The sequence below is a fragment of the Phragmites australis genome, chromosome 10, assembly GCF_958298935.1.
Source record: "Phragmites australis chromosome 10, lpPhrAust1.1, whole genome shotgun sequence".
Lineage (NCBI taxonomy): Eukaryota > Viridiplantae > Streptophyta > Magnoliopsida > Poales > Poaceae > Phragmites > Phragmites australis.
In genome coordinates, this window is record NC_084930.1 from 23,593,303 (window position 1) to 23,606,003 (window position 12,701).

At 39.4% G+C, this 12,701-nt stretch overlaps 1 protein-coding gene across 1 annotated transcript; it reads left to right on the top strand.

The window, feature by feature from the left end:
• Positions 1-8,270: 8,270 nt before the first annotated feature.
• On the top strand, positions 8,271-12,342 carry LOC133930385 (putative BPI/LBP family protein At1g04970). The gene is made up of 6 exons (XM_062377022.1): positions 8,271-8,772; positions 9,929-10,068; positions 10,732-11,077; positions 11,179-11,427; positions 11,671-11,796; positions 11,966-12,342. The coding sequence occupies exons 1-6, from the start codon at positions 8,365-8,367 to the stop codon at positions 12,161-12,163; spliced, it is 1,467 nt and encodes a 488-aa protein (XP_062233006.1). The 5' UTR covers positions 8,271-8,364; the 3' UTR covers positions 12,164-12,342.
• The last annotated feature ends 359 nt before the right edge of the window (positions 12,343-12,701 follow it).

A 12,701-nucleotide genomic window follows, 5' to 3' on the forward strand; every position in this document is an offset into this window, starting at 1 on the left:
CCACCACCTAGTAGTCGATAGGGATAATTTATCTTTTGTTGTTTTCTATCTTCAACTAATCATGGTAGGAGAAGCATCGGATGCGAAAGAGTGTGTTTTGAGGGAAGAACTCACAATGTTGTTGGATGATCATCGACAAACTATTAATGATGATATCGACAAGAAGCTTGCGGGAACCAATACCGTATTGCAACGACTTAATGAAAACATTGCAATGCTCAATACACACTTTGATCGATTGGTTAATCTGCCACCAAACAATGGTCGAGTGGATACTCATGGTGCAGCCTATGAACAAGAGGAGTCTGTTGCGAATGATAAAATTTTGAGACAAGAACGTGACACCTTTAATGAACGACAAAGGAACCGATTGAACTTCAACCGTCAAGGTATGAGAGGTAATAATTTTCAACAACATAACCCACGTATTAATGATGATTCATTTCCTAAGGTTAAGTTTATTATACCATCTTTTGAGGGTGCTTATGATGCTGAAAGGTATTTAGATTGGGAGATGACGGTAGAATAGAAGTTTAATGCTCATTTAGTTCCTGAAGTGCGTAGAGTTAGGCAAGCCACTAGTGAATCTAAGCAATCATCTGGTGGAATAAGGTATGTATTAACGGATTAGCGCATACTATATGGAATGCTTTAAAGGTTGCTATGCGTAACAGTTTTGTTGCACCCTCTCGAGTAGGGCACGTTCAGTAGTACATTCGACACCGTCACACACTCCCGAGGTAAGCAAATCCGTAAGGGTGCAGGGTCCAGCAAAGAGTTCTTCTTCGATTGCCTCGACTGGTCGCACGACTGGGATTATTTACCACCGATGTAAAGGAATGGGCCATGTTATGAAGGTTTACCCAAGTCAGCACGCGTACATTGTAACAGAAGACGGTGGATATGTAGGTGCTAGTGATGTTGAGGATGAATATGCTCTTGTATCTAACCATGCTGGTGACGAGGATGGACGTGAGATGGATATCGATCATGAGGAAGTGTTCGATGCCACTGCCACGGAGGATTATTAGACCCTCATTGTGCAGCGAGTGTTAAGCACTCAAATGGAGCAAGCGAAATAGCTACAATGCCACAAGTTGTTTCAGATGTTCCTTATAGTCAAAGGTTATCGTGTTCGAGTCATTATTGATGGAGGAAGCTGCAATAACTTGGTAAGTTCAGATATGATCAAGAAGCTTGCTTTGCCAACAAGAAACCATCCTCACCCTTACCATATTCAATAGTTCAACAACAGTGGTAAGGTGAAGGTAATTCAAACAGCTAAGGTGCATTTTCTATTTGTTCATACCATGATTGTGCTGATTTCGATGTAGTGCCCATGCAAGCATGTTCACTTTTGTTAGGATGACCATGGGAGTTTGATACTAATGCAACAGATCATGGTAGAAGTAATAAGTACACCCTTATGCATCAAGGAAAGAAAATAACTTTTCTACCTTTAACCCCTGCTGAAATTGTGAAATGTGAACAAGAGATAACTGAAAAGAAGAGAAACGAGTTTGAGAATGAATCTGAAAATAAGCAAGTAGCGGAAAAAGTTTTTTCACTCAAAAAGGAGAAAGCAACAACAACTTCTAAGTTCAATGGAATTAGATTGAAAGGGTGTGTTATACTTGCTACTAAATCTGATCTTGCTGAAATTTATGTTAATAAGCTGTCATGCTATGCTTTGATATGCAAAGAGGCATTAGTTTCACTCGAGAATATATCTAGCTCTTTGCCTCCTGCTGTTGCTAACCTTTTGCATGAGTTTTTGGATGTATTTCCAGCTGAAGTTCCCCTAGGATTACCACCAATTCGAAGGATAGAACATCAAATTGATTTGATTCCGGGAGCAACTTTGTCAAACCGTGCTGCATATAGGACCAACCTGGAAGAGACTAAGGAAATTCAGCGATAAGTCTAAGACCTTTTGGATTGCGGGTACGTACGAGAAAGTCTTAGTACTTGTGTTGTTCATGTTCTTTTGGTTCCTAAGAAAGACGGTAGTTGACGTATGTGTGTTGATTGTAGAGCCATTAATAATATTACTATAAGATATCGTCATCCTATCCCTAGGTTAGATGATATGCTTATTGAGTTGAGTGGTTCTATAATTTTCACTAAAATTGACTTGCGAAGCGGATACCACCAAATTAGGATGAAACTTGGAGATGAATGGAAAACTACGTTTAAAACTAAGTTTGGCTTGTATGAGTGGTTATTAGTGCCTTTTGGGTTAACTGATGTACCTAGTACTTTCATGCGATTGATGAACGAAGTTTTACGTGCTTTCATTGGAAGATTTGTGGTGGTATATTTTGATGATATCTTGATTTATAGCCAGTCACATGAGTCGCACTTTGATCGTCTACGTGCTGTTTTTAATGCTTTGAGAGATACACTTTTGTTTGGTAACCTCGAAAAGTGCATCTTTTGCACGGATCGAGTTTCTTTTCTTGGCTATGTTGTTACTCCACAGGGAATAGAGGTGGATGAAGCAAAAAATGAAGCCATAAAGAGCTTGCCAACGCCTGAGACTGTTACTCAAGTGAGAAGCTTTCATGGTCTTGCGGGCTTCTATCAGCGCTTTGTGTAGGATTTCAGTATCATTACGAATTGACGAAAAAAGGAGTGGTTTTCAAATGAGGATCTATACAAGAAAAAATATTCAAGTTGTTGAAAGAGAAACTTAACTATGCTCCTTTACTCCAACTCACATATTTTGGTAAAACCTTTGAACTAGAATGTGATGCTAGTGGGATTGAAATTGGAGCTGTGTTAATTCAAGAAGGTAAATATGTTGCTTATTTCAGCGAGAAATTAAGTGGACCAAGTCTGAATTATTCTACCTATAATAAAGAATTGTATGCTTTAGTTCATGTGTTTAAAACTTGGCAATATTATCTATGGCCTAAAGAATTTGTTATACATTCTGATCATGAATCGTTGAAACATATTAGGAGTCAAGCTAAATTGAATAAACGACATGCTAAATGGGTCAAATTTATTGAGTCTTTTCCGTATGTCATAAAATATAAGAAAGGAAAGGACAATGTGATTCCTGATGCGCTTTCTAGGTGTTATACCATGTTATCTCAACTTGATCATAAGATTTTTGGTTTAGAGACCATTAAGGACTTATATGCTGCTGATTTGGATTTTAAAGAAGTGCTTGAACATTGTAAAGAAGGAAAAATATGGAATAAATATGTGCTGAATGAAGGATTGCTCTATTATGCTAACAAGCTATGCATTTCAGTTAGCTTCATTCGTCTTTTGTTGTTACAGGAGATGAATGGAGGAGGATTGATGGCACATTTTGGAGCAAAGAAGACTAAAGATGTGCTGGCTGCCCACTTCTTTTGGCCAAAGATGAGACGAGATATCGAACGCTATATGTCCCCATGCACCACTTGCAATAAAGCTAAGTCTCGCTTGAATCCATATGGTCTTTACATGCCTCTTCCTGTTCCTAGTGCACCATAGGAGGATATTTCTATGGATTTTATTTTAGGACTGCCTGGGACAATGAGAGGGAGGGATAGCATATTTGTAGTTGTGGATAGATTTTATAAAATGGCATATTTTATACTTTATCACAAGAGCAATGATGCTACAAACATAGCTGATTTGTTTTTCACGGAAATCGTTCGACTACATGAAGTGCCTAATACTATCGTCTCAGATCATGTCACAAAATTTTTGAGTCACTTTTGGAGATCACTTTAAAGAATAAATTAGGGACGAAGCTGTTGTTTTCTACTACGTGTCATCCCCAGACCGACGGTCAAATAGAGGTCGGTACACTTCACCACCAAGATTTGAAGCCCTACTTGGGAGAAGGAGATGAGCTTGAGTCGAGAACGACTCCAATTTAAGAGGGGGGATGATGAGCCCATAGCTCCTTTGGATACGATCAATACCACCAATAATCCTCAAATCATACAAGGTCCAATTACAAGAGCACATGCACGACAATTAGACCACCAGGTGAACTCGTTTCTCGCTGTTCATGTTTCCTTGGATGGATTACTACTAAATTCTTATGATCTTATATTGCTTAGGAATGCTGTAGAAGCACTATAACCTTACCCAAACGTCACCCCGCGAAGGCCAAGTCTACTTAGACTCGAGGCTGAGCTCTAGTTGAAGTCGTGGTCGTGGTCGAGTCTCAAGACAACACGTCAGTCAAACGGACATAACTCTCTCAAACGAAGTTCGTTTTAGGCGTTCTTGGACTTGCTGCAAAGCTTATAACGAGCTCTATCCAATGGATCTATGATCGACCAAATATTCCTTATAGTTTAGTCAGAGTCGAAGGAATAAGGTACTGTGTCACCGTTTTGGACCCTATCAGGTTTTGTAATCGTGTTGAGGTCGGAGTCCAGGTTATGCACGCCTCTTTCCACGGCTGCACAACCCTAGGTTGACCCCCTTATGTCCCCCTATAAATATATAGTAGACATCATAGTTTAGGCTCGGGTTTAACTTAAATTATTCTATTTTAGATAGTTTCACTGTTTTATCGGTTTATTGAACCCCAAACTTGAGTACTTCATTAGTAATTAGGAATATTTAGATTGCATCTACCTGTTCTTGCTTGTGTTCTCGATTTACTTGCAGGAAAAGCCTTCTTAGCGAGTTCAACCATGTCTTTGCAGGGTTGATAACCACAGAGTAGTGGTTTAGTGGTTACGAGGGTTCTCGATCTATTCTGCTCGGAGCCTTTGGATCATCAACGTCGAAGCTCCACCAATCGACTTATCATATTACCTTTCGGAAAATCAGGCAAACGCGCATCACAGATCAAGCCATCATTATGCACAAATGGTCCTTCATGATCCATGGCACAAACTCTGCCACCCTGTGTACTTCACGCCAAGAAGTGCAGACATAGCGAAAGAAAGCGAAATCCTCCGGGTGCAACAGCTTGTTGGAGATGATATCTAGTACTCCCAATGGCAGAGCAGCCCAATTGGGATTCTCGGCAATGAGACTCAAGGAGGGCGACAAAAATCCTTGAACAAAAGTAGATGATGCCAAAAAACTTTGGAGAGGAGATCTAAAGGCAAGGTTTTGGCAAAGGCGAAAAAGATGAAGGTCTCCGAGTAGAACGGAACAATGGTGGATGAGATCGAAGGGCAGGGTTGCAATGGATGTCATGAGAGTAGGACGATAGAGCTTTCTACTCAGATAAATAGGCTCTGCGTCAAGGTATGACACAGAAGACGTTTCCGCTTAGGAAAAGGAAGATTTACCATCTCTTCGACAACAACGCCCGTTTTTACCATGCTTCGACTGGCGTGAAAAGCAGTATGATGACGACGTGCGAATCTCTACATGCCCTTCTGCCCGCATTAAATGTGCCTACACCTGTCATTTCAAATTTTGAAAGGTTTTTTAACTCTACTCAGAATCGGGTGTTGATCAGTTGAGTTATTTAGTCTTTTCATTCAAGTCTCGAGTGCGGTTAGCCACATGGCGCTCGACCCGACTGAGCTTCCACTCGATACTCGAGTAAGGACCTGCCTATGCTCGATTTCTTCGACCATGAGACTGATCCACTTTACTCGACCAAGCTTAAACTTGGCGATACTCGAGTGGGCGCTTATGAAAACCTCTCCTCCTGAGTAGAGTTAGGGGGCTACTGTCAAATATCTAATTATGAGGTATATTTGTATAAGGAATATATCATATATGAACAGGGTATGTACAACACGTATTAAGAAGCTTTAGATATCACAGAACCGAATCAGCGGTACCTGATACACCTGGAATCACGAAAGTACATATCAGGAAGGTTTCGATTAGTTACCTAACTCAATGTGGTTAGTACTCAAAACAGATCTATCTACTTGAACACACACGGAAAACACAGGAAGAGAGAACTCGATGCAAGCATCAAGACTCTAGCAGAGAATGTACTCGGCGACCTTAGCGTTAGGTTAGATCAGATCTGGTAGACTCTCTGTAATAGATTTAGCCCCATTGCCTATACTCAAGTTCATCAATATATGGCAGAAACACCCCCCACAGGACGTAGGGTATTACTCCAATCGAAGGCCCAAACCTGTATACAACGATTGTCCCGTCTCGTGATTAATCCCTGCACTCGGAGGTACCCAGTCAATTTACGGACACATTGTCAGGAATTAATCTTCGTCAGCTTCCAACTTTGTTGTAGCTAAACTTAAACAATTCATCACAAAAAGTATGGTGAACAAAATAGCCACCGTATTCTGGTAAAGTTTAGTAAAATAATAAATCTATATATGGAGTAGATGGCTAGAAAAGTTTTACAAACTATAATTATAGCGTTAAACCAAACACATATTTAAGAATATTTGATATGCCTAAGATATGGTTAGCAACTAAACAGATCTTAGTTTGTGACTTTTGAGGCGCCTATAAACCAAGGAGAAGGTGAGTATAGAAACTAGGGAGTGACAAGGGTAGTACAAGCAACATGAGGAATTTTTGTTGCACTGTTGTGTTCCCCTATTAGCCTCCACCTCCTCCTCTCTCTCTCTAGCCTTTCACGTCAACAGTCACACGAGAAGCCTGCCACAAGGAGTAGTGAGGATACAGTAACACAATAGGTAGTGAGGATGCAAAAATAAGATCAGACATATGCACACTCCACCATATGAGACACACTTAAATCCCAGTTAAACTTACTAGTTTAACGACCCAACACTTTATTGGGTCCATGAGATATATGCACTTTCTTTCCTTAGATCATGTACATCTATTACCCCTAGCGAGTTGGGTGTTAAGGGTTGTTATCTAGCATCATCTCTTAGCAACTCGTACTTCCTTTATCTTTATAGATGCTAATATGGTTTAAAATATTTAATTGTATTACTAAAATAAGTTAGCACCGATAGCAAATCTTATTATTGATGTCATACATTCTAGCCTAAACACACATATCTACATCTCTTAGCACCAATTCTAATTCATTTCTCTATGGTTTAACTTCTTAGCAACCAATGGATGAACGTGCTATTAGAAGTATCAAGTAAATAATGTGCCTTTCTATAGTAAGTGAATAACTTTATTTACCAGTTTTAGCTGGCATATGTGAGAGTATATTTGCGGTGCGTTATTATATAAGGTGCAAATGTAGTTTACTGTTTAGCTTGATATGTCGGACGCATTTCGTATGTCGATCTTAGTTCCTCCTGGCTTCGTTAGGATTGACTAGACATTGAAGTTGGAGAAGCACATGTAGGCTCACTTGTATTGAGACAAAAGCCCAGATATTTCCTTGAAATTGGTATCATTTTGATATTACGCTCAAACCTAGCTAGGTCGATTCTTGGCCCCGAGATTGCAAAACCAAAAAAAAAAATATCACAATTTAGCGCTTGGTCAATCCCTGTACTTAGGCTCATGGACTAAAGATTGCCTAGCCTTGCAAGCTTCACTTCCGTGGGCTCATGGACTAAAGATTGCCTAGCCTTGCAAGCTTCACTTCCGTCGTACATGAAGACCAAGATTGTTGTTTATAAGTCCCAGTAAGTATAGAGAATGATTAACGCCAAGATTGTTCTTTATTCTAATTATGGATTTTAATCCTAAAAGCAAAAAGAAAAATAAATAATTATAATATAAAAGTTGATTCTCACAACCTATATTGTACTACGAAATTACACAATCCACGATCTGATAAGAAGATGATTCTCCATAAAATTCAGAATGTGATAATTCATAGAAAAAACAAATAAGATCTAACCCTTCAATAATACTTTGGTGATGTTAGCGTACAAAATGTGTTTGGAGCTCGTAGCTGGATATGGCCTTGCTCACAAAGCCACTAGCTGGATTTATATTTACCCATATAAATCTTTGCATCTTCATTATTGATCGTACTGTTTGTTTGTGTCCAATTCCAATAGAACCTTATCTCTAGGCTTCTAAAAGTCAAACAGACACAATCATTATCGCCATTCCAAGATACACGTTGAGATTATCTTTGCAACACTAACATCACGCAAAATAATTCGATACCTGCTGGAAACTGAGAAATACCGAACAGGAACTCATTTATATAGACAGGCTAACTCTTTTGTGCGCAACTCAAGATTTCAAAAATAAATGGTCTAAACAAATCAAAAATAAGCTCAACACTCAAAATACAAAACTTTATTGGAACAAGAAAAATACGTGGTATACGAATGTACAATACATGTTGCTGAACCGTATGTCCGTATATACCGCCTCGAAAAAATTCCAAATACTTAAACAAATATACATAGCCGTCGTCTCGACTCAATCAGTACCACCAGGCAGTACCAGCCTTCCTCCTCCCCTGCCCCTACCACCCTTCCACCGTCCGCCCCCACCCATTGACCCACCATGGCTCATCTCCATCTCCTTCCCCTCCTCCTCCTCCTCCTCTCCGCTGCCGCGGTGTCCGCTGCCGGCGACGAGGCGCACGTCTCCGCAGTGGTGGCGGAGACGGGCCTGGCCTTCGCTAAGGACGTGCTGATCGGGGAGGCGGTGCGGTCGCTGACCCCGCTCCGCCTCCCCGGGGTGGAGAAGGCCGTGCGCGTGCCCTTCCTCGGCGGCTTCCGCGTCGCCGCCTCCAACATCACGCTCTTCCACCTCGACGTGGGCGACAACTCCACTATCTACCCCGGATACTCGGGCCTCGTCGTCGTCGCCTCCGGCATCACCGCCAACCTCAGCATGCACTGGAGCTACTGCTACGATTCGTGGCTCTTTCCATTGGAGATCACCGACAGCGGGACCGCCTCGATCCTGGTAATTGGAGGGGGTTCTTTTCCTGGTTGTTGCTGGTTAGAAAGGTCGGATTTTTATGTGAATTGTGCTAGATTTGGATAGAGTTAACTTATAACCAATTGTAACTGTGGTTCTATGAATTGCTCTAGAATTGAATACTCACAAATCCTTGATCATCAGGACAGTTATATAGTAACTTTACTAATTCAGTGAACTGTTAAGTTTATTGCATTATGAATTAAAACCTCTCGGTCATTGCCTCAAGTAATGGGAAAAAATAAGCACAACTTTTCATCAATTAACGTTAATGTACATAGGATAGGAAGGGCATCATCTGGCTTCCATGCTTCTACTGAACCAAGCTGCTGGTCTTTCTTCCATGGACCTTCTTTTGTTTCCATATTTAGCTACTATACTTACCCGTCTTCCCGACAAGAATAGTTTTTTGATGAGGTGGTAACCCAAATGGTAAATGCTGCTTCCTTTTTAAAGTTAGAATGCTAGATCTCATTGCAAGTCTGCAAGTGTCTTATCTCATTGCAAGTCTGCAAGTGTCTTATTTGATTCAAAAATATGGATTGTCAACCAATTCTAGTCCTGTTTGTGTGGCTCAAACAAAGAACGTTATTTCACTGACCTGCTATGCAGACAACGATTTAAACAGTCATTAACTCATGAGATAAAACAGTCCTCAAGGTCAGGGTTTTTAAATCATTATTTGGACGGTCATTGTTGGACATTATTAGTTTTGTCTGTTTTCCGGTGGTAGGAAGGAACCATCTAGTGCCAAAATTGTAGTAAGTATTGTGGACAACTAATGATACGGTTGGCAATAACTCGAAACCATAACTATTGACTAGTTCTGGCTTATTTATGGTCGCTCCATACAATCTTCATTTTTTCTTAAATAACACTTCTTAGACAGTTTGACCCACCTTTTGGAAAAAAAAGTTCTTAAATCCTTTGAGTTTAAGCATCCTACTGTTAAAATCAACCCCCGATGGATAATATTCATCATTATTGAGGAAATTCCCTAGTTATGATTTATGGTACTCTACCATATCTGAATCATGTAACCTTGGCCGAATACACTATTTTAGATTTCTTTTTACTCTACTTTTTAGTTTTGACTTCTTTTGTTGTGCTCATTGAGAGGAACCCCTTTTATGATTGTAAGGTTCAAGGAATTGAAGTTGGGATAACCATGGCAATAAAGAACAGCAATGGGAGCTTAGCTCTGTCTGTTTCTCAATGTGGTTGTTACGTGAAGAACCTAGTGATATCCCTGGATGGTGGCGCATCTTGGTTTTATCAAGGGTATGTTTTCCCTTTGCATCTCTATTGATGAGTTTGTGCAGTGCTGCCTTTTAAAATATATCGAGGTGAAATCGTATCCTTAACATTTGAGGATTTAGGATTTAGTGTTCTGAAAGTGATCTATCTTTCATTGGAGAATATTGTGTATTCGTACTTCTGTTTTGCTGAAATACTTAGCTGTTTTGATGGTTTTACAAACATTCGAGTGAGATCTGGTTTAACACATGTTTTATGCACCTCTCGCAATGTGCTACAAAGGGAATAGCATATAGGGCATGTCTCAGGCTCCTGGAAAATTAGGATATATATGACCATTCTGATTGTTGTTGGTAACAGTTTCTTTGCATTTATTTCACTATACTCAGAAGAGGTGGCATATTAACCAAACCAAGGATAATATATCAAGTAAAAATAATCTCTTCTGTTTAGTGAGGATTTGTATTTACTTTTGAGCCCTTTCCTTGGATTCTGACAATTATATGTTTGAACAGAGATCATATTATTTATTTATATTGATAACTACGACTTGTCTTCACGCTTGTGTATTCATGTAAAACATACATAATTTTACATGAGTTTCTCTGGCTTTTATATAATTTAAAACATCAAGGGGCAACAGTTCATGCTTTAATCACTATGTCATCTTGCCCACTTTGTCTGAAGGTTTATAAATGCCTTTGAAGATCACATTAAAGCTGCAGTTGAGAAGGCAATACCGGAAAATATTATGGAAGGCGCTGGGAAACTGGACTCATTTCTGCAAGGTCTTCCTAGGAGTGTCAGTCTGGACAATGTCGCTGCCTTGAACATGACCTTCGTTAATGATCCACACTATGGCAATTCTTCAATTGAGTTTGATATCAATGGGTTGATTACTTCAGCAGTTGCTAAGACAAACAAATTGCAGATGCATCCGCACCTTTCTTTATCATGTGGTGGTGCATCAAAAATGCTTTTGCTTTCACTTGATGAAGACGTATTCAATTCGGCACTAGAAGTTTATTTCAAGGTAACTGCAATATTTATAACATTTTGCTTCAATAATTTTTTCTTTGCATTCTACAGTTATTTATTGCCTGGATTTTACATGAACGTTTCTTTTGGCTTCAGGCAGGTTCAATGCACTGGATTGTTGACAAAGTTCCTGATCAATCTCTACTGAACACAGCTAGTTGGAAATTTATCATTCCTCGCTTGTACTGGAGTTACCCAAATGATGACATGCTGCTAAACATTTCGATGGCTTCATCCCCAGTGATAAGGATTACATCTGAAAAAATCGGTGCTACCATTAACGCAGACATGATAATTGATGTTTTAGATGGCAAGGAGACAGTTCCAGTTGCATGCATTTCAGTGGTAAGAATCATCAAATGCTAAACTTAGCTCATGTTGTTTTGCTTTTTGCTCCATTGCTCCAAGAAGAGAGAGAAAAGAAAGAAGATTTTCTTTTTTTATCAATACTTACTTTTAACGGACTGTCTTAATTTCAGCATATCTTTTTTGGTTGATTTTTTTTTTAACCAATCTTTTTTTGTTACTTCCTAGTCATACATTTGTATTGTATGTTCTAGTAGGATCTAATCCTATCTTTCCTTGCAGGTTGTAAGTGCTTCAGGCGTTGTGGAGACATCAGGCAATAAAGTATACGGTAGAGTTAGCTTAGATAATTTCTCCCTTGCGTTGAAGTGGAGTAAAATTGGAAACTTCTATATGTCTTTGATTCAGGTAGTCAATCACAGCAATTTTTATGCAGTTTTCTCTTGTTTATTTCGCCTTTTCTTTTCAGCATCATGATTTTTCTAGCCATCTGCAGAACCTTGTTGTCAAAGAATGATTTATTCTAATTTATGTTTTGTTGACTAAACTATACCATAACACAATGCTACATTTGCAGGGAGTGATTCGGGTTTTCTTGAACACGGTATGCATGCCCTATTTGAACTCACGGCTAGGGAATGGATTTGTCCTGCCCGTGGTCCATGGTTTCACTCTTGAAGGCGTCTACGTACGTACTTCGGCTGAGCAGTTAACGCTTTGCTCTGATGTCACCGTCACCAATGCAAGCAGCTTGGCGAGTTTACCAGTTTTGTGATGCAGCGAGGTTATACATGCAGATCGTGTACCTTCTGTCTGGGCCACAAAGCAGGCCTTGAGCATCTTATATTTGAAGTATCGGACATAATCTCTATCAAAATTACCCACATTCATTTGTACAAATTCATTGATGGTGTACATATGATCTACTCAAAAACATGTGTGTACATTATTGTACACATTCTCTCCTTTGTCAAAATTACCCACAACTCTTAACATCTTTTACAGCTTTAGAATAGAGGTTGGATAAGATGGGCAGACGTATATTAATTTGTTGAAAGGTTTAAGTGCCTCTTTGGAACAAAGGAATCTTGGGGGAGAAAATTGAGGAATTTGATTCAAAAGAAGAAAAATTATGGAGTGTTGTTAGGACTCGGATTGCTTAAAAATTTGTAAAATATGAAAAAAAATCTCCATATTTTACAGGACTTTTAATATGAGGAATAATTTCATGTTAAATATTTCTTTGATAATTATAATGCATCTTCTTTTATTTCTCCCTCTGTCAATAAATATCAACACTCAAAATTCCGATG

Excerpts from the sequence above, each read along its gene's own strand:
- LOC133930385 (XM_062377022.1), top strand. The coding sequence starts at position 8,365 with ATGGCTCATCTCCATCTCCTTCCCCTCCTCCTCCTCCTCCTCTCCGCT. Across the intron at positions 8,773-9,928 it reads GCGGGACCGCCTCGATCCTG|GTTCAAGGAATTGAAGTTGG; the intron begins GTAATTGGAGGG and ends TATGATTGTAAG. Across the intron at positions 11,078-11,178 it reads CACTAGAAGTTTATTTCAAG|GCAGGTTCAATGCACTGGAT; the intron begins GTAACTGCAATA and ends TTTTGGCTTCAG.